Here is a 19,612-nt window from a genome sequence, read left to right on the forward strand (position 1 = left end):
ATGCTGGATTCCCTCTTGTTCGATTGGCACCATAACTGGAACATAGGAAGAATGGCAGACCAAACTTTCGACACAACGGATGCTCTGATTCGTCGTGATGCCGATACTTGTTGAGATCCAGGGCTGTCGAAGCGCCTAGCTCAATTGGCTGAATTCGGAAGGAAATAAGGAGGAAAAGTGCAAATCTCTTTGCGAAGAGCTGAAAACAATTGTTTTGGCGAAGCACACCGTAGCGGCAGGCATCGAAAGAGAGATACTGCCAATAAAACCATGCCCGGACGCCGAAAGGTTTTTTTTGACTCCCATGACTCGAGAAAAGCAATGGAGATCAAGAGCAACGAAGATGTTGATGAGGGAAAAAGAACAGAAAAAGACTCCGAAGCTTCAAGTGAACAAAAAAGTCAGACCGCGTTATTGTAATGGAAGGTTCACTTGGAACTCTAGAAAAGTTTGGCGACTATGCATGCGAGACAAAAAAAGATAACCTTGTTAACTGAAGAGAAGAGAAATGCTGGTCATGATGGACAAGCAGCGGAAGGAGATGGGTCGCGAAAGAAGCAAAAATTCAAAAAAGATGCGAAATGGCTCATGATAACTTTTCTTCGGGCGTCTAGCCGCGCTGGGTATTGAAGTAACTGCTGACTTTTCGCTGATTGTGCGATTTCATCGCTCCACTGGCAAGTGTTTCATGGATCATGTTGAAGGCAAGAGTGTGGTATGGCACCGTTGGCTGTTGTGAAAGCCGAACCATGTCGCATATCACCGGGGAAGGAATGGAGTGACGGTGAAGAAGACAGACCCGATAAAATCGCATGAGCTCGTGGAAACCTTGATCATCGCTTCGTGTAAGAAGGTCATCAAGGGCCGAACGCCTAAATTCATTGTACAGGTGAAAATTGAAATTGTTGGTCAAACTTGTGGTCAAGTGCAATGACCAGTCATGGTAAGGCATGATGATTCCAGAGTTATACCCTCTGGCCATTGAGCGGCCTTGGCCGTTCCAAGTTCCGTTGCGAGATGTATGGAAAGTTTTTGGGAAATAGTTGGACGAACGATCCCTTCTTTTCGGTTTGGGCGGCAGTGGATGCTGCGTTTTCGCAAGAGACTCATTCATCAGCCAATCAGCACCGCCGGGTTGGCCTGGGAAATATTCTGCGTGGGTGCTACTCGGAAACTCAGCTGGTGCTTCAAAGAATGTAAGGTCATGTGGGAGAGGGGGTCAAGCATACCTCTTCGGGGCCACGGGTTCCAAATCGGAGAGAAAGGACGGTTCAGACTGCAAATCTAGTCCGCACGCTGAATGAAATGTGTTAATAACTGGGCTGTCCTTGGGAAACGATGAAGACGACGAAAAAAACGACATTGTCGAGGTAGGGGAAATGGGATAATCCGGGGAGTGTCCTACATTGGCAATCTCGCTCACTGCGGTGGGTGGCAATGAGGGCATGAATTCCGGGGCGGTAGACGAAAGTGAGGTCTTAGGTCCACTGGAAACACCGTTGGGAACAAACTGGCGGGCGGCTCCATTGATGGCAGACTCGCGGTGGCTGTTAGTCGGGGTGTTTTCGTCAGTCTTTCCAGCAGGGGCAGCGCCGTTATGCTGAGCGGCAGGTTCACGTTGATCCACGGGGAGGACCCATTGCTGCCACTTCTCTCGGGGACGCAGGCGGTCGACACCGTCCTCGCTGGTCTGGAACTCAACAGTGCGGAGCTGGCGAGCCACGTGACGAAGAAGTTCGAAGTCCTCGGTGAGCAACTTCACACGCTTGAAGCTGGCGAGCACACTGAGAGGCACGAAGCCCTCAGAGTCCATCTGTTTGCGCAGGAACATGTCCTTGCACATGTTGTCGACCGAGAAGTAGTACTCCAATTGCATGGATAGCATGCCCATGAGCGACAAGGGTTCCGGGTACGACGGGTAGGGCATGGCGCTCATCGGTGTCGGGTTGACGGCCGGGTAGCCATACATCGTGTTGATATCAACTGGAATAGGATAAACACCACCATACGCGTTTCCAGGGGTGGTCAAAGAGGGCGAACGGAGGGGCATACGGTTTTGTTGAGAGCCATTGGGCATGCCATGCTGCTGCGAGCGCTGACGGTCGTTGTAAAATGCCTTGGGTGTGGCAAACCCGTTGTTGGACATGGACGCATTGAACTGGGCGTTCTGGCCGCCGAAGTTGGAGTACGGGCCACCACGGCCACGGTTGGATCCACGACCTCCACGCTCAGGGCGGAACTCGCCGCGTTCCCGGCTGAAGTCGGTGAAACCACTAGCGTCAGCAGACTTCGATCCGGCCTCGAAGCGACGGTCGGTGCTGCGGGCGGCAGCCTGCGGGTCAACGGCCAGGTTCTTGCGGGCATCTTGGTTTCTTCCAAAGGGCTTGCCCTCGCGTTGAGAGCGGGGGACGTTCTCTCCGCCGTTCACCTGCTTGCTGGAAGTGGCCTCATCTCCGTTGCGAGCTCCACGAGTGCGCTCAGGGGCCTGAGAAGCCTTGCGTGCATCAGTCGCAGCACCGGCGTCAGTACTCGTCGAGCGGCGCGCCTGGGCGGGAAGAGAGGCAGCACGTCCAGTGCCAGACTCGTGACGTCCTCGCTCTCCAGTCGCCTGCTTTGCACCTTGGGCGGCCTGTCCAGAGGCAGCCTTGTCGGCAGCAGCGGCACCAGTACCGTGGGCTCCGCGGCCGCTGTCTCTGCCACCACGAGTGGCCCGTCGGCCTCCACGGCCACCGGCGGACGGAAGCGGAGTGTTGAAAACAGCAGTTGGGACATAAGGAACCGGAGTCCACTTCTCCTTTCCGTGGGGTCTGATGACAGGGCTCTTGTCGGTCTTATCATGGGCCTTCTTCTTCTCTTCGCCGATCGCGACTTGAGGAGTGGGCCACGCGGTAGCATCCTCTACTGGGGGAACTGCTTCTCGTTGTTAGCTTCCAAAGTCTCGGTCACGGGGATGCGCCATCATTGACGTCCGACCCAGCGAACTCGGTGGGAACGACAAATGGACGGCTGACGCGGAGAGTAATTATCTTACCGACATCGCGACCCTTTCCACCGTCGGTCTTCTTGCGATCCTTGGCACCTTCCTGTGCTCCGTCGGCACCCTTCTTCTTAGAGCCGGCCTTGGAATCTTGTGTCTCGTCGGCCTTGGTAGAGGCGACCTTGCTGGTGGAAGTGGACTTCGGGGCCGCCTTGACCTGGGCCTCTAGTCGCTGTTGCCAAATGTTGACCGAGGGAAGAGGAGCAGCCTTTAGCTCCTTGGGCGGTGCTGCGGTCTTCTCGGAATCCTCAGGCTTCTCCGTTGACTTCTCTTTGGCCTCGCCCTTCTCAGTTTGTGTCTCACTGGGAGCCTGCTTCTCAGTGGTGGCATCTGCGTTGGCATTGGAGGTATTTGACTCGTCCTCCTTGGATTTGCGTGCCTTTGAGCCTGTGCGAACGCTCGGGCTTGATGTTCGAGGGGTCACAGCCTTTGACTTGGTGGCGTGCTTGCTGGTGACAGTGGTGAAGTCATCGTCCTTGGACTCTTCGGCGACTGTCTCGGATTTTTGGGCGGTCTCAGGCTCGGCGGGAGCTGGTGCCTCATCTGTTGTGGTCTCGACGGCGGTCTGCTCCTCCGATTTGGACTCGGCTTTCTCTGATACTGAAGGTGTTTTGGATGGAGTCGGTGTCCCGGAAGCGCCCTTGGCGGCTTGTGCGTACGAAAACGTAGACATGTCGAAGTGGGAGCTTTTGTAGCTCTGCGTGAGAAAGTGAAAAAAAGGAAATAGAATTGGAGTCGGGTGACTCGGGATATGTCAATCTGCACCTGCTGGGCGCGAGATAGCTCCTGCGGTAGTGGGAGTCAAGAGAGGAAAAGAATTCCGTCTTCTCGTAACCACGATAATCTGTAGCTTCCCGTCTCTCAGAGAGGCTTTCAGTTGTGAGTCAAAATGGACGATTTGTGCGTGAGCCAGGCAAAGGACCACGGGGGTATCAGGTCGCAAAGTGTGTTCGAAAGAGTTGTAGCTGAGGGAATTCCTTTAGATCACAGATCGCATTGATCAACCGGTCGTCGACTTTTCGGTGCGTGAGATGATCTCAACAATGGTAGCTTGCGAGAACGCAGGTGGAAAGACGGAGGACAGTGTGTTGGTGTCAGGAATTCTTTCCCACCGGGGACGCTGCAAAGGCACTGCCTTGTCGACGTCGCGAGACTGAAGGTGTAGTAAAAAAAAAAAAGTCAACCGGGCTGAAGTGATGCGAGTCGGATGCACAGGAAGACTGTGTATTGGATCTCACGAGAGAGGTGAAGGAGACACAAGATCAGAAGGTTCCTGGCGAGGCGTGTCGATCCCTTTGAAAAATGAGGACCGGACGCGATTCGCACGTGGGTTTCGAGACAGTAGGGATCGGTTCTCTCGGGAAGTGAGATACCGGGAGGAAGATGAATTTGAAGAAGAGACAAAGTCACGGGGGACAGAGGAAGGAAGAAGCGAGGCCCGAAGATAATAAGAGAGGAAGAAAAGAGAAGCACAAAATTATTTGGTTCAGGGCAGAACTGGTAGCGGGGTTTTTTTTTTCTTTACACGTAATTAATGTTGTTTTTGTACGACATTTTTATTGTGGAATTTCGCATAAATGGAATTGCTCTTTCCCCTTTTACATGTTTTATATGGTCTTTCCTTCTCTTTTAGGGGAATTGGTCTGTGGAGGATATTTAGGTAGCTGATACTCCCACACTTTACCATTCCATTACCATGTCATTTGAGTCATATTCTCCCAGTACCTAAAGGTAGCCTGGAAGGCAGCATAAGTACATTCTTACATTTGTTTTATAACCGGATATGAGAGAAAGCTTCAGACCTGCGCTGCGATACCCTACGGTGTATATGTATCTTTTGAGTGTAATGTGTTTGCCGAGGTTGACCATCTCGGCAGTCCAAGTACAAGAGTACTCTTTGAGATAGGCACTGCTACAAAATAAATGGTAAATAAGTTGAGCCTCCACCTTCTGTAACAGACCTTGATCCAATAACAACCAATTCAAGTGACCGAGGATTCAAAATAGCTGTCTAAGTGGTAACTAGAGACTCCAGGGTGAGGTCTTTGAAGACAATGTCCAGCCAATTGGATTACAATATGCTTGCTTTCTCCTGAACTTAGCTTCCAAGATCTTTCTCTTTTTCCTTTCTAAGAATATTCTACGAGTTCTAGCCTCAATGACAACATGTCTGTACTAACTCGGCCTCGACAGGAACATTCAATACCGATGTAAACCGATGTACTTCTGCATATCGCGGTCCACCGGAGAATCTCCGGCCATTGGCGCACAATAGAAAAATATGCTGACTGACGTGGAGATTGCATGACAACTTGGGATCCTCAGTCTATTTGGGTAGCATAGCATCGATATTTCAGACTCTCTCTGAGTCTCCTCGTCAGGCATACCGTCGTAAACTATCACAGGCCCAATCCCAGTCAGGATTATCTGCCCGTTGGACCGTTAACTGTTCGGATACAAACCGGTGATGATATCCCTCGGCGTAAAGGTAATACAGTCTGCCCGTGTATTCTATTCTTACTGCGATAACTTTTCTATCAAATTGCTACTTCTGTGCGAAAGAATGTGATATATTGTATTCTTTCACCAGAATAAGATGAACGGCTACACGCTGTCTTCCTCTAGTGGTGGATCTATGTAAACAATTCACCCCACAATGTTGACCTTCGAAGCCCCCAATCTCACCTATATCCAATACATACATCTCCGTACACAATAGACACACACTCGATTGTGCTTTCGGCAGTGATTAGGGCTGAGGGCACGCGGAAACCATCGGAAGGGGCGAGTGCGTATTGTAACGATAATACGCGGGAATTTATTCTGCCCCGGATACCAATTCATGCCTCAGGTGTCAGTCATCTACTACTACCTTATCAAGTCCAAGTATTGCACACATCTAAGTAGGTCAACTCATGTCGGGTATTATCATTGTTCTACCAAAATCAAATATAAGAATAAATCCCTTTCTCATATCCCTAACAACACCAAGAAACACTACCAATGCCGAACGCTGACCAACACCTGCTCACGTTGACCGACATCACCCGAGCCCAGAGGTCCAGCCACCAACCCTAGACGCTGGAGGACCTGCCAGACGAGCTTACGCTTGAGATTCTCACGCACGGAGATTTTCTCCAGGGCGTCATAGCCATTGAAATACTTCAGGAAGACCGGCCAATACTTCTTGTGCAGGGTCTGGATATCCTTGGGCGTGATATCCGGGCTGACGGTCTCCCCAACCTGCTGGGGTCTGGGATTATCGGGAAATCGGGAGACGATCTCATCCAGCCACCGTGATTCAAGAGGAGAGGCACGGTGCGGAGAGAGGATGAAAGACGACAGTCGGAGAGCGGTGGATTGATCGAGGAGCTTGTGGGAAGAGCGCAGTTGAGCGTGTGGGTCGAGTCGACCGGGCATAGGCGTTTCGTCTCCACTGCCGTGGCTTTGAAGGGAAGAAGACGAGGAGGAGTTGGCGTCATCATTAACATCGCCCGATTCGGTGTCCTCCTCGACTGGAATGGAGTTTGAGTTGCCCTTGGCGAGGTATCGTTCAACCTCCTCCTTGCGCAAGGCCATCTCCACGGCCATCTTGATTTCGGGTGAGACCTTGATGCGCGCAAAGGTACGGAGCTGCGTGACCCAGCCGCCGCGCAGGAGCCAGGCCAGAATGGTGAAGTAAATCTCCTTGTGGTCCTTGCTGGGGATGAAATTACTGTAAGGGCGAGGGGTGCCACTGAGTGTAGAGAGCATCTTGGGAAGACTGGGGTATGTCGGGAATGCTGTTTGGTAAGCGACTGTGGCCACCTCCAGCTTGCTCAGGTCACAATTCGGGGAAACGATGTAGGTGTCTCGTTGGTGGATGGGAGGGATGGCGCGAGCGCGCCGCCAGTACACAAGATGGCTCGACAGCATCTGGATATGGGATAACGGAATCCCCGAGGATACTGAAATCTGTGCAAAGGACTTGGTCGGCTTAGAGCATCGGATGTAGTGTGCAAGTGCGGGAGCAAGCGCTCCGCCAGACGCTTCGACGTCCTTGATGATGGCCGCTTCGCTGTCTAGTAGCAGCAGAGCAAAGTGCTTTGCAAGGACCTGGTGCGGCGTACTGCTGTCATCGGTACCGGGGTCATCGACTGGGGTTGCACTGTCTGCCGTTGTGAGCCACAGACCCGGATATGCTTTATCCATAGGTCCAGTGAGATATGGTGTTGAGGTCAAGGGTGGAATCTGAAGCGAGATGGAAACGTCCGGGCTGAGCGAGACGGATGCGATTTTGGATGCCGAGATACTGCTGTAGACTGTGTATATAGCCCGAGCTAGAGAGGACTGAGATATCAATTCCGAGTAGAGATTATTGGTCGAAGTTTCTGTGTAGTCTCCTTGTGAGCTCCAGCACGGTCAGTATGTGATAACGGTAACGCACTTGTCTCTCGTGCCTTCCTTCTCATCTGCAAGATATGTTGAGACTCTCTCCAAACATAGTCGGTCCGAGCCTGTTCCCATTTAAGAGCCTTGGCGAATTTCTTGATGATATTCTCATAGATTTCCTTGACCCGCATGGAATACTCCAACAAAGGAGGATCCACGACGAACACCACATTGAACATCGTCATGTGGTCTTTATCCTGCGGATCCAGGGGCTCATCCGATTTCCCAGGCCTCCCGCTAGTCGAACCACGCTTGCTAGTCGCCGGGGAAGTCAACGACTCGGCGATAGAAGCGACACTAGCACCGAGGTCAGGCGAAGTCACCGATGACTCCTCCTTCTGGCTCTCCTCCGCACTCTCATTGTGGCCCAACTCTCCACCGTCCCATTCGGGGCCGGACTTTTCTTCTTCTTGCGGCGCTGCTTGCGCCAAGCACCGTCCTCGCGCACAAAGACCGGCCACCCAATAAGCGCCAGATCATTGATCCCAACCTCGAAGCGCCGCTTGTGCCACGACCGAGACGGACTAAGCAGCTTTTCCCAAACGCTCCCAGGCACGCCCAGAAGCGACTCCCAGGGCGGCCTGGAACTCCCAGGGCCGTCATCAGGTCGGTCAGAGGCCGTCCCCGCATCCTCATCAGGCTCTGGCTCGGAGCCTCCGCCACGTTTCCGAAACGAGGAGCCCCGACCAGAGCCTAGTGACCCAGGGCGCTCAGAGCCACCGGCAGCAGGCGACCCGACTATGGAGAGATGATCGTCGAGGCCGAAATTGCTCGCGCGGCGACTCGCCAACACTGAACTCCCACCGGCATGGCTTTGGGTATCTCTTTCTTCTTCATCTTCGTCGGAGCTTAGACCGCTTTCATCACTTGAGCTCGAATCGGTATTCTTGGATCCCTGTCTCGCGCGGGTGGAGCGCGAGATGCGCCGGCCACCCTTGGTGGTGCTTTTGATGCGGTTCTCGTTGAGGGGGTTCGGAGGGTAGTGGAAGACTAGACGCGGACCGGTACGTGAGCGCACTATGAGGATAATTGCCACGAGGCATGGGTCTGGTGGCCGGGCGATTGACGACATTTGCTGTCTGGGGGACTCCGTGTGGAGTTGGAGATTGGGAGAAGTGCGCAGGGCGGAACCAGTTTCCCATGCGGGGAACTGCACAGGGCGGGAGCTAATAGTCGCGACAGTTCATGTCAATACGATTCATGTGCATTCGGTGATACACAATTCTACAGTATGCATTTACTTGATTTGTGTGTCTTGTGGGTATCAATTATATTTTTTCCGTATGCGCAACACCTTCAATGATCCCGGCACTGTCCGGATATCATCACAGCCTCGCGCCACCCGTCCATATCGTACAGTATCGTCCCGCGTCACGACGTCTCCTATCAGTTTTTCGATTGCGAGTCTGAGGTCTTTGCATCTGTTGAATCAGGAGTCTGGTCTTTCCCCTCGCCGTCCTTGAATATCAGGCCGAGGTTCTCAAAGTTATCTGGCGCCATAAGGTTCCTAAGCAAGCAAGGCAAGTTGACTCTGTCAGCATTCTATTCCATCATTTATCACATATACAATCTCGTTTGCAAAGGCAGCATCCAATGCTTCGGTCTGCGGGTTTAACGTACTTGTCCATTCGGCATGCGAGGTATTCTTTGGCCAATTTGCGACAGGCCTCATCATTGGTGCCTTTGTTGAGCTTGATACACTTCAGATATCCCGAGATAATGTGCTTGCATTCGCCTGTATGCTCAGACTGTGATTAGCCCTATTGTCCTCGCTTGTTGGCGTTGTCAAGTTCTTTGGGTGTATTCGGGTGTGGTGCAAAGTGCGTACCTTCGTGGTCAAGGGGAAAGCTACCGCGCTCGGGCCTGTAGAAGCATGCATCATGTCAGCCATTCTGTAATATGGGAGATCTGGGTTGTCATGTTCCTTCTAGGCCGCAGGCGCAAAGATGAATGATTGGACGGTTGGTGCAATTCAACTCACGGTGTTGGTTTGTAATTCACCGAGCCGCCGCCGGGGGCTCCAAAACTCATTTCAGTAGATACCTCGAGCGTAATTTCGCTCTGAATGCACAAAAGGAATAAGTTGAGTCTCTGCTTTGATCCTGTCGAGAAAGTTACACAGCGAGGTGAAGCATCGGCGAGAGCGACTCCGATCCTCCGAGGAACAAACAGAGCAAAACAGACAAACGTCCCTTCAGCCAATCACAATCGTGAACTGCGGTCGATGATGCGCAATATCGTCCTGCATGAGGGGAAACAGGACCTGGACATTCAGACGCAGCTTTTTCATTGGATTACTTGCATAAAATCAGGCCAGATTTATCCAACTCCATTGGAAATGTCATATCTCATGTAGTTTGCTTGCTTTGCTTGTTTTGTTACATTCCATTGGAGTTCCAAGGTTACGGGAAGTATATATCTGAAGCTACCCGCGGGGGGCCTGACGTCTGAGTGAACTCAACCTAGTCCTTACGACGAATTCAGTTTCAATTTCCACCCCTTCAATACCATATCCAATTCGATTAGTGAACTGCAAGAAGACCCCCAGTCATGCCTATGTGAGTGAACCTCCCCATAATTCCATTCAGCATCTCAACACAGTCAACACAGCAAGTCTAACCGCTTGACACCTAGGAAACTCGAAGGAAGCTGCCAATGCGGCAGCGTTGAATTTACCCTCCAATCACACACACCTGTCCCCTATCAGCTGTGTACCTGTAGCATCTGCCGCAAATTAGGCGGATACATCGGCGCCGTGAACCTCGGCGGCATTGCAGAGAGCTTGCATATCACCAAAGGCAAAGACATGATCAAGTACGACCCCACCCATTCTGTACATTTACCACCGCTAGCCCCGACAAGAGCCTGTGGTTCCATACATCTCACCAGGAATTCTGGAACATCCATGTCTATACCAAGTACTGACTTTGTGAGCAGAAAATACTCCGCCATCAAAAACCGCGGCACAGCAGATGAAGAGGTTTGCTCATCTGAGCGGAACTTTTGTTCGAATTGCAGTACCATGCTATGGCTTTGGGACCGTCAGTGGCCCGAGTTAATTCACCCATTCGCATCCGCAATCGATACAGAGCTGCCGGTGCCGGATGAAATGGTATGCGTAATGGTGGGATCGAAGCCGGCTTGGGCACGGTTGCCGGAGGGCAAAAAGAGTGTACATGAGTTGTATGGTGAGGACAGCATCGAACAATGGCACAAGCGACATGGACTCTTTGTCGAGTAACACGGTTACTGTGAGCATGAGCGAAGCGGTCCCGTTGCAACAAGCAGAGTGCTGTGTGATGCCGCTGGGTTTAAGAAATGTCTTCGCAAGCCCGCTGTGAGACCAGGCGGGAATACAGTCATACGGTGTTACGAAATTGAAAGAAGGCAAGAGATTAAAGAAATTGTATTGGTATTAAACTCGTACTGGATGACCTTCGGCTCCTAAGATGCATGTTAGCAGACGATCATATCGCGAGACCAGTGACATGATAGGCATCAATGCAAGTATCAGTTCTCCAAGGTGAAATAATATTGTATCGACACGGTGATTCGGTAAGAACACAGCGAATATTAAGGGTTCATCATGTAGAGAGGGAGGAATGGATGCAGTGTAAACTCACGGTCAACGAGCTAAACGGCCAACCTGGCGGTATTCCTATTTGTTCACTTATGTCGAGTCAGCGGTGGCATTCAAGCAAGACGTGTGAGTCAAAAGCATAATCAAGACATGGCAACTAAGTCAGGCTTCAAGTCAGTCAGCATGAAACACGAGTACCCTCCATCGAAAAGAGTCACATACCTCATTAAATCAGATTTTTGTATAAATGTTCATTCCCGGACCGAAGTCCAAGTCCAACAGTGTGAATAACACATTCATCATGATAGGTATGACCATGTTGAGGCAGGGGATAAGGAGATGAGTGATAAATTACCTAGAGATTCTGTTAGAATGGGTCTCAACTTGTCAATTTGACGTAAAGATTTTCATGACAAGGGCATTGGTTCAGGTGACGAATTCTCAACAAGTAATCCACTTCCCAGACACCCACAGAGTTTGTACGCTCCGTTTTTGTTAGGGCGAATGGGAGATGGGTACGTTATGTCCGCCCGTTCGTTCAAGATTTCTTCATGCTAGGCAACAGCCGCAATGGAGGTGAGGGATGAATCCAAGTGTGATTTACCTGAGCGATAGATTGTTAGTCGAAGATCACTCAATCAATGGTTTGTAAAAATGATAATGATGATGTCGGGTCAGACAAGGCTGAAACTTAAAAGTATGACAGATTCAACATGGATCTTCTGCTTGAGGAATGCCTTTGCATGTCTATAATATAATCATCCCCGGGGTTGGGGCGAGAGCGGGAGTCTTTTCTTACCTTTTGAAAATATTGCTAGAACTGCTCGCAGCGCAGAGGGTGACCTCAGGCATTGAGTCCAGCTGGAGTTTGTGCCATCATTAGACCCAGTCCAGACATTAGACCCAGTCCAGACTGGAAAAAGAAGAAGAAAAAAAGAGAATCGAGAGCTTGAGAATCCCAAGCGATGCAGAAGGAAGGAAAAATTTTACAAGTGGAGCTCGCTATATAAACTAAGGCGGTCGGCTACGGCAGACGCGTGCGACCTAGGGCGTTGTTTGTCTTGGCATCAAACACCGGCGAAACAGTAGGGCCGAGTGGAGCGTACTAGTTAGGTTGACTTCGCCGAATAACTACGGTGACAGCAAGAAACAGACCTGATTCTGGCTTACATCGGCACATATTGCGCGGGTTATCTGCGTGTTAACGCGCAGTCACCGAGAACTCGTCAGAACCTGTCAGGCGCTTTGTTGCACATATCCCGTGTCCTCCGGCCGAGTGCTGGTTTACCGAGTGCCTCAGTCTTGGACAAGATCTGGTTATCCTGGTCGGTGTCGGGACGTCAAGAACAGAAGACAGGCATATTATATGTGGCGCGCTTCTCTAAGTTTCTCTTTAATACTGAATACTCTCGAGGGCTGCTTGAAGACCCTTGGTGGACGGCAAAAAGAGAACAGTGGCGTGTGTGGGTGCTGATCTCTCGGTGGGGGCAAAAGGAGTAGCTTCCTGGGACAAAGTTGAAAGAGCTAGCCTGGATTTTGAGTCTAATGAGGCTCCTTGTCACTGATCAGAAAGGCGAGGAGCTTCTTCTAGCGAAATGGCACGTTTCGAGTTCTCGGATGAATGAAGTAGTGCTCCGAGGATGAAAGGTGAATGAGAGTCAACAATGCACCGAGACTCCCCTTCACTCTGTGCTCAGGTCGACTATGAAATCATAGATATAGGGCTCATGTGGGTGAAGGTACAAGTGCAGCCACGTCAGGAAGCCCATCATTGATCACGGAATTAGTCCAGTTTGTGCGGTCAAGCATCGTAGATATCTGGAGAATCCCAGCTAGCCACCTGACGTCCTAAAGAGCTCATTCATTCGTCATCAGCCTGCTGAATCATATATCTGAGTAAAATTGACGTAAATGTGGATGATTTATCAACCTACCATTCTGACCTATTTGGACTCGAACCTGCGCTCTTAGGACGACAAGGCTACCTAGTATTGGAGTATTGTTGACACAAACGAAGTCAAAATGCCCACCAGATGGAAATTGAATACAGGTGCAGAGATCCCAGCCATTGGATTTGGCACCTGGCAGGATCAGTCAGAGCAAGAAGCTGCTGTAGCGGAGGCTATCAAGGCGGGATACCGCCACATTGACACTGCACGCGTGTAAGTACTTAGACCTTTCTTCTTGGCCGGAATGGGCAGTACAATCAATCTTCGATGCTGACTACGGATTAGTTACGGCACCGAGGAAGCCGTCGGTAATGGCGTCAAAAAAAGCGGCATTCCACGAAATGATATCTTCATCACCACAAAGCTCTGGAACAACAAGCATCACCCTGACGATGTGGAGTCAGCTCTGCAGCAGTCCCTGAATGATCTCAAAATGGACTACGTTGATCTGTATCTGATGCACTGGCCTGTAGCTTGGAAGCGAGGCGAGGATCTCTTTCCAAAGGAAAATGGGAAGCCGGCCATGGAGTCCATTGACATCGTCGACGTATGGTGCCATCTTAGATCCCGTGTTATGATGCCAAGAGTGCTGACAAAAGCCCAGACGTATAAAGCAATGGAAAAGCTGCTGAAGACCGGCAAAGCCAAGGCGATTGGAGTCTCGAATTGCGACCAGTCTGAGATGATGCGCCTAGTCAATGAGTGCACCATCGTTCCTGCTGTGCACCAGATTGAATGTCACCCATGGCTGCAGCAGCATGACTTCACAGAATGGCATCGAAAGCATGGTATACATGTGACACACTACTCGCCGTTTGGAAACCTGAACACCATTTACAGTGCGAAAGGCAAAGGTGGAACTGAGAAGCTCGTCGAGGAGCCCGTGTTGATCGAGATAGGCAGGCAGTATGAGAGAACGGCTGCTCAGGTTGCCCTTGGTGAGTTGGATCTGTCCATGCTGCGTTTCAGGATGCTAACCGCGGTGTGTGGCAGCTTGGGGGGTTTCGCAGGGTCACTCAGTGCTGCCAAAGTCCAAAACACCTGCAAGAATCAGGTCCAACTTGGACGGAGACTTCAAACTCAGCCCGGAAGACATGGCGAAGATCGCGCAAATTAACAGGAAGATCCGTTTCAATGACAGCAGTGGCGAGTTTGGCAGGGATTTCTTTGTTGATCTGGAAGGAAAGTAGTGGCATATTTGTTGCGTTCGTTTAAAATAAAAGCAAAATCCATTCCTAAAACAAGTTCATGTACTTGTAGTCTTGTACACAGTTGTAATGTGTAATGTACCTAGCATAAACTGCGCTGATGCACTTGAAATGTGGAGTCTGGACGTCGGATCGAGCCTCACATCGATGACCATGCTCTGTGACGTCATCCACAGGTCGAGCATGGGCAGTTTGATATTCTTTCACTGAATGACAGTTTCAACATCCCAGTCATGTCGCCATCTCATGGTTTTGTTTTAGTAACCCCGGCCTCGCGAGGGTTGGGGTTCGCCTTTGCACAGCAACTCTTGGCACGGACCCAGCTTCCCGTGATCGCAACAGCACGGAAGAACTGCGGCGAACTTCAAGAGAGACTATTGTCGAGCGATGGCGTAGCCGAAGATGCGGAGCAGAGACTTCGCATTCTTCAAGTCGATGTCACAGGTAATGACACAGAATCGGGAACCGCACTTTCTTGACAGCACAAGGATAACCAACTTCGCAGACGAGTCCACGATATCCGCGATGGCAGAGACAATCCGGGAGGAATATCCGGATACCCTCTCAGGCTGGGACTGACCATCCCAGGAATTCTACACGTTGAAAAATCTCCGAGTGAAATTGACTATACCAATGCACTGGACAGCTTCAAGATCAACTCTGTTGGCCCTATGCTGTTCATGAAACATCTCCCAGTTCATCCCATTGAAATCCGCTCCAGCATTCTCCAAATCAGCATCTATATCTGCAAATAACTCCCGCCAACCACTACAGCTACCCTCGCATGCCATCTATGCCATGATGGCCGCTCGTGTCGGCTCGATATCCGACAATGCATCGGGCGGATGGTATTCATATCGGGCAAGTAAGGCCGCTGTGTTTCAATTGGCTAAATCGTTCGATTTATATCTGCACACGAAGAGTGGACAGAGGGCAATGGCTGTTGTGTTGCACCCTGGGACCGTGCGCACGGATTTCACGAAGGAGTTTTGGGGTGGCAGGGGAATGTTGGAGCCGGCCGAGGCAGCTGGAAAACTGTTGGAGGTTTTGATGGGCCTGGCTCCGGATGCCAAAGGAGGGCGAGGGGAGGTGTTGGGATTGGAAAGGAGAGGAGGTTCTGCCATGAGCTTGTTTCAAACCTCATTGTCTTTCCTCCCGAGTTGTTGGGTCGATCCCGGAGCTGCGATTGTATGGTCCCTTCAGTGTACACCGAAATATACAAGGACGCATCTCAGCGGACACTGAAGAGGCCACAGAACTGCAGACCAAAATGACCCCTTAACTAGGAGCCACAAAGATGGACGCGTTGGTGGGGAAAATGAACTATCCATTGACCATTCACGCGATATCACGTGACCTCACGTGAACCCACGCACACTTAAATTCCTCAACCCTTCTCCAGCTTTTTCTTTCTTTTTCTTTTCTCCAGCTTTCTCCCATGCTGTCCCCCTTGGGCACCTGTTGAGACCATGGCTGCTTTCTGAATGGTGAACCTTGTTCCATCTAACCTCTGGGACGACCTGGGAGACGTTTATCTGCAGTTTTATGGCGTCTTCAGCGTCCGTTGAGGATCACTGGAGTGGTCTTCGATGTACGCTGAAGGGGTCATAGAGCTACAGCCGAATGTTCTCAAGTCGTATCGAGTCAGAAGACAGCCTTGTCATGGTTGTGCCCTGAGTTGTAAAAGGATGTCATATGTTCATGTTTCCTGCTGCAACAGAAGCAATCTTGTGCTTTCAATCGCCTGTTCGACTTCCAGGCTGAGGCGGCCTATTTGATAGTCAAGAATTTGATCTAATCACCTTGCAAACATTCTCCTTCAATGTAGTCCTGGCTTGTCTTGTTACACTCAATTGAGCTCTAAATCCTCTTAGCCTTCCGTGCTCTCTCCTACTGCCACCAATGTCACCGCAAACTTCTTGAACACGCCGCATGTGTACTTGCAATCTCCTATCCACGATGTCTTGGCCGCCCAGAATGGCACGCTTTGGATTCGGGACTCCTGCTCTCAAGAGCTTGATACTCATCACCTATCATATGTCTTTACCCACTCCACAATTTTGGGGTATACACCTCAAATACATGTATCACTTTCATACTATACCACCACCATTGCTCTATGCTATTACCTAAAATTAAAGTTGATATGGAAATCATCATTTAGGGCACAACCGAATTTTCGTTTAGTATTTTGTGTAGTAACCTTTTGCAACCCGCACAGCTGCTTTGCGGTATCGAACTTGAGTACACCGGCACCGCCCAACACCAGTCAAATGGAAAGGCTGAGGCCCTTCACCGGATACTTCTCAACAAAGCTTGACCCTCACTCCACGTCACCAACTTAGGTGAGCTCGAAATACTGGAAGGAAGCACTTAGCACCGCGTCGTACCTTCGAGACCGCTCCCCGTCCTCTGTGCTCGACAACATGACTCCATTCGAGGCCTGGCATTGGTTTCAAGCCTGACCAATCACACACTTGAAAATTCGGCTCTGAACCCACTTTCGGGAACCCGGCTGCCACCGGACGTTAAAAAATGCAACAACAACAACACCGGCTTCACCGAGATGCCCCGGGCGTTCATGCCAGGCGCGGGTTCACGGGACAGAGAGGGGAGTAGGCGGCCAGGGCGAAGGGACGGGACGGGAGCGGAGGTCCAGGAGAAATATATTCTCAGTCATGGAGCAGATAAGTTCGCCCGGTACCGCGTTTGATTTCCGCGCCCTTTTCAGTGAGTGACCGTAGCTCCCTTTTCACAAGCTGGGAGACAGATGAGGTTGACCCCGACGCCAGGCGAATAGCGGGCATTCGTGAGAGAAAGTGTGACATCGCGGCCAGCGACACGGCATTGAAGTTTGACTGTTCCAAGGCCGATGGTCTGGCAATCCGCATTGCCAATACTAGCGAGCGTGGGGCCATCCACCTTCTGAAGATCGGAGAAGGAAGGGTTCGCAAAGGTGTGGGACGAGGCACCGGAATCAAACGACAGCAGTGACCCTTCATCTAGTTGGCGATCGCGGAAGAGTCAAGGGCCATCATGACCGACTCGGTAGGTTGTGCATTACCAGCTGTGTCAGCGCGACGCCGTTTCTGCTCCTTCTTGTCTGTCTTTGGATTCAGGTGTGGGTGGCAGAGCTGGTAGCACTCGGACTTCTTGTGCCCACACGGTGCCGCAGTGGGAGCAGAAAGGAATCTTCACGGTGATGTCTTCACCTGAGCTGCCGATTAAGGTCATCTTGTCGGACTTCAAGCCACGAAGGCCACTCTAAGCCTGAGAGCGAGAGACAATTCGAAGGACGGTTGTTCTCCACGGTTGTCGGACTCCTCGGTCAGAATGGCTCGGATAAGGTCATCGACCTTCATGAGCGGAGTGGTCGTGTCAGAGCCGATTCTCGTGACAGTGCGGCCGGCTCTCTGGATGGTCTCGAAAAGGTTCCACTTAGAGGTCCAGGCCAGCCATGACAGTGTTACCCACTGTGCCTCTGGGTTGTCAATCCCGAGTCGCTTGGTTTGCAAGCGGGATATCGCGGAACTCATTTATATACTCGTTGATAGGATCCGATCGTACTTCGAGAGGGAGTCAAGTTGACGCCCTACGAGTTTCGAGTTCAATAAGTTGAGCGTCGGGGCTCAGAGGGACGCATTCCTCAGTATCACTGAGAAGTTTCTTTCCCCTAACTGCATTTTCGATCGTGGCATCAAGGAAGATGTGCTGTCAGATTCAGCTGATCTGGCCGTTTCCGATTCAGACTCGGTTTCTTCAGAGTCAGAGGGACTGAGTCAGAGACTTCGGAGTCCGATATTTCGGTCTCGGAGTCACAGTGACTTGACGTAGTGTCAGTCGACGAGAATGGAAGGCAGGACTTCAGGGGAAGCAAATTGTGTATGCGTTGGAGCACCGTTCTTGTGAGCATGTAGATGGGGCTAAAGGGGGTGTTAGATTTGTTGCTGCGTCACTGTACTTTGAGGGGCGGCGCCGCGGCTCCGGGCCGGCACCTTTCCCGGCGGTGTCTTTCTTTGCCGGCACAACTCGGGAAGTAGTAGCCTAGTAGGTCACGGACTCACGGCACGGGCTCCAGTCCCAAGAAGCGCCGAAGGTGAATCACGCTAAGGTGCCATTGCATGGCTGTTATCTCGTCTGGCAGTGGCGACGCCGCGACCGGAGAGATGCCACAGTAGTTGCCTGGGGACCAAAGGTAGCAGATTCCAGTTCTTGGCGGAATTCCCGCGGATAGATGAGACTGAGAGTAACCGGAGCTCAGGACAACCCCCGGAATACCGAATGATAAGGAATAAATACCTATTGAAGTCTTGAAGAGGTAACTCAAGGCTGCTGGCTGTGTGCTCTGAGGGCACACGCCCACGAGTCGATTCAGCAGATACCACCTAGCATAGACATCAGACCAGAGGTAGCAAAGACTAAAGAAGTTGGGCGCTTGCGCGCAAGTAATTATCAACTTCGGCTACCTCGCGACTACACAGTATAGCAGCGATACACAGCGTGGAAAGGCCACAGTTTCTGCGCAAAAGCCACACTGGCCATCCATTTTCCGTCGTCACTTGGAAGTCCGGGCACCTCCGTATTCTTACTTCAATCATGTCTCAAGCAAATAGTATGTGGTTCAATTCAAAGAAATGCTCTATGTGATGCAATGCAGCTTCCCATGCTAAAAACAACGGTAGGTGTCTAAGTCTAATCAAAAATACAAGCCTTCATCGAGTTAGGCTGGATATACTCGACGCGTTACGGAAGTAGCTGGTGAACTGGCAAATCTGACCAGCCATGGCAATCTCAACATCCAAGTCCTTGGCAAACTGCCACGCAAGACCAGTATCACGCTGGAAAGCACGACCAACAAGGATAACATCAAGATCATCCTCATTCAGGATCTTCTCCACGCGAAGTTTCCATTATTAATCATACCAACAGCAACAAGCATCTTATCACCGACAGCCTTTTGACAGCAGCAAGAGGAACCTGGAAGCCAGCTCTGGAGGTAATCTTCTGAGCAGGGTGCAAACCACCAGTACTGATATCGATCAGATCGACAGCACCTTGAGAAGCAAGCGCACGAGCAGGCTCGAAGTCGTATCCTCAAGCTTCCATCCCTTCTCAGAGGGCATGCTCTCCTCGAGCCAGTCGGTGGCTGAGATACGCAGAAGACAGGCACATTCTCGCCAACAGCGTCACGGGTCAACTGAGCAATTTCCAGCGGCAGTCTGATCCGGTTTTCAATACCACCGTATTCGTCTGTGCGCTGGATGGACGAGGGTTCAGGAAGAAGACGAGGAGAAGGTAACCGTGAGCATTGAATCTCAATGAAGTCACAGCCCGCAGCCATAGCACACGCTTAACAGACGCAACCCAGGCGGTTTAGGCTCAGCGATATCCTGCAGTGTCATGGCGA

The 19,612-nt window shown here is 51.1% G+C and overlaps 7 protein-coding genes across 7 annotated transcripts; 4 read left to right on the forward strand and 3 right to left on the reverse strand.

The window, feature by feature from the left end:
• Positions 1-610: 610 nt before the first annotated feature.
• On the reverse strand, positions 611-3,710 carry N7515_010397 (La RNA-binding domain-containing protein; the record flags this gene model as incomplete). Its single annotated transcript, XM_056671140.1, has 3 exons — positions 611-1,163; positions 1,230-2,910; positions 3,032-3,710. The coding sequence occupies 3 exons, from the start codon at positions 3,708-3,710 to the stop codon at positions 611-613; spliced, it is 2,913 nt and encodes a 970-aa protein (XP_056516764.1).
• A 2,324-nt stretch (positions 3,711-6,034) lies between these two features.
• On the reverse strand, positions 6,035-9,499 carry N7515_010398 (uncharacterized protein; the record flags this gene model as incomplete). The annotated part of the gene is made up of 6 exons (XM_056671141.1): positions 6,035-7,407; positions 7,464-7,841; positions 7,868-8,634; positions 9,089-9,203; positions 9,297-9,331; positions 9,450-9,499. 6 exons carry the CDS (start codon positions 9,497-9,499, stop codon positions 6,035-6,037), a joined length of 2,718 nt encoding a protein of 905 aa, XP_056516765.1.
• Positions 9,500-10,018: 519 nt separating this feature from the next.
• N7515_010399 (GFA family protein) lies at positions 10,019-10,709 on the forward strand (the record flags this gene model as incomplete). The annotated part of the gene is made up of 2 exons (XM_056671142.1): positions 10,019-10,026; positions 10,070-10,709. The coding sequence occupies 2 exons, from the start codon at positions 10,019-10,021 to the stop codon at positions 10,707-10,709; spliced, it is 648 nt and encodes a 215-aa protein (XP_056516766.1).
• Positions 10,710-13,070: 2,361 nt separating this feature from the next.
• N7515_010400 (aldo/keto reductase) lies at positions 13,071-14,187 on the forward strand (the record flags this gene model as incomplete). Its single annotated transcript, XM_056671143.1, has 3 exons — positions 13,071-13,210; positions 13,283-13,935; positions 13,991-14,187. 3 exons carry the CDS (start codon positions 13,071-13,073, stop codon positions 14,185-14,187), a joined length of 990 nt encoding a protein of 329 aa, XP_056516767.1.
• An 819-nt stretch (positions 14,188-15,006) lies between these two features.
• N7515_010401 (uncharacterized protein) lies at positions 15,007-15,450 on the forward strand (the record flags this gene model as incomplete). Its single annotated transcript, XM_056671144.1, has 1 exon — positions 15,007-15,450. One exon carries the CDS (start codon positions 15,007-15,009, stop codon positions 15,448-15,450), a length of 444 nt encoding a protein of 147 aa, XP_056516768.1.
• Positions 15,451-16,883: 1,433 nt separating this feature from the next.
• N7515_010402 (uncharacterized protein) lies at positions 16,884-17,199 on the forward strand (the record flags this gene model as incomplete). The annotated part of the gene is made up of 2 exons (XM_056671145.1): positions 16,884-16,896; positions 16,937-17,199. 2 exons carry the CDS (start codon positions 16,884-16,886, stop codon positions 17,197-17,199), a joined length of 276 nt encoding a protein of 91 aa, XP_056516769.1.
• A 251-nt stretch (positions 17,200-17,450) lies between these two features.
• Positions 17,451-19,546, reverse strand: N7515_010403 (Aldolase-type TIM barrel; the record flags this gene model as incomplete). The annotated part of the gene is made up of 4 exons (XM_056671146.1): positions 17,451-17,686; positions 18,953-19,097; positions 19,153-19,284; positions 19,361-19,546. The coding sequence occupies 4 exons, from the start codon at positions 19,544-19,546 to the stop codon at positions 17,451-17,453; spliced, it is 699 nt and encodes a 232-aa protein (XP_056516770.1).
• Between the last annotated feature and the right edge of the window lie 66 nt (positions 19,547-19,612).

This window comes from Penicillium bovifimosum (genome assembly GCF_028826915.1).
Source record: "Penicillium bovifimosum strain IBT 22155 chromosome Unknown utg000010l_segment0_segment0, whole genome shotgun sequence".
NCBI classification, from domain to species: Eukaryota; Fungi; Ascomycota; class Eurotiomycetes; order Eurotiales; family Aspergillaceae; genus Penicillium; species Penicillium bovifimosum.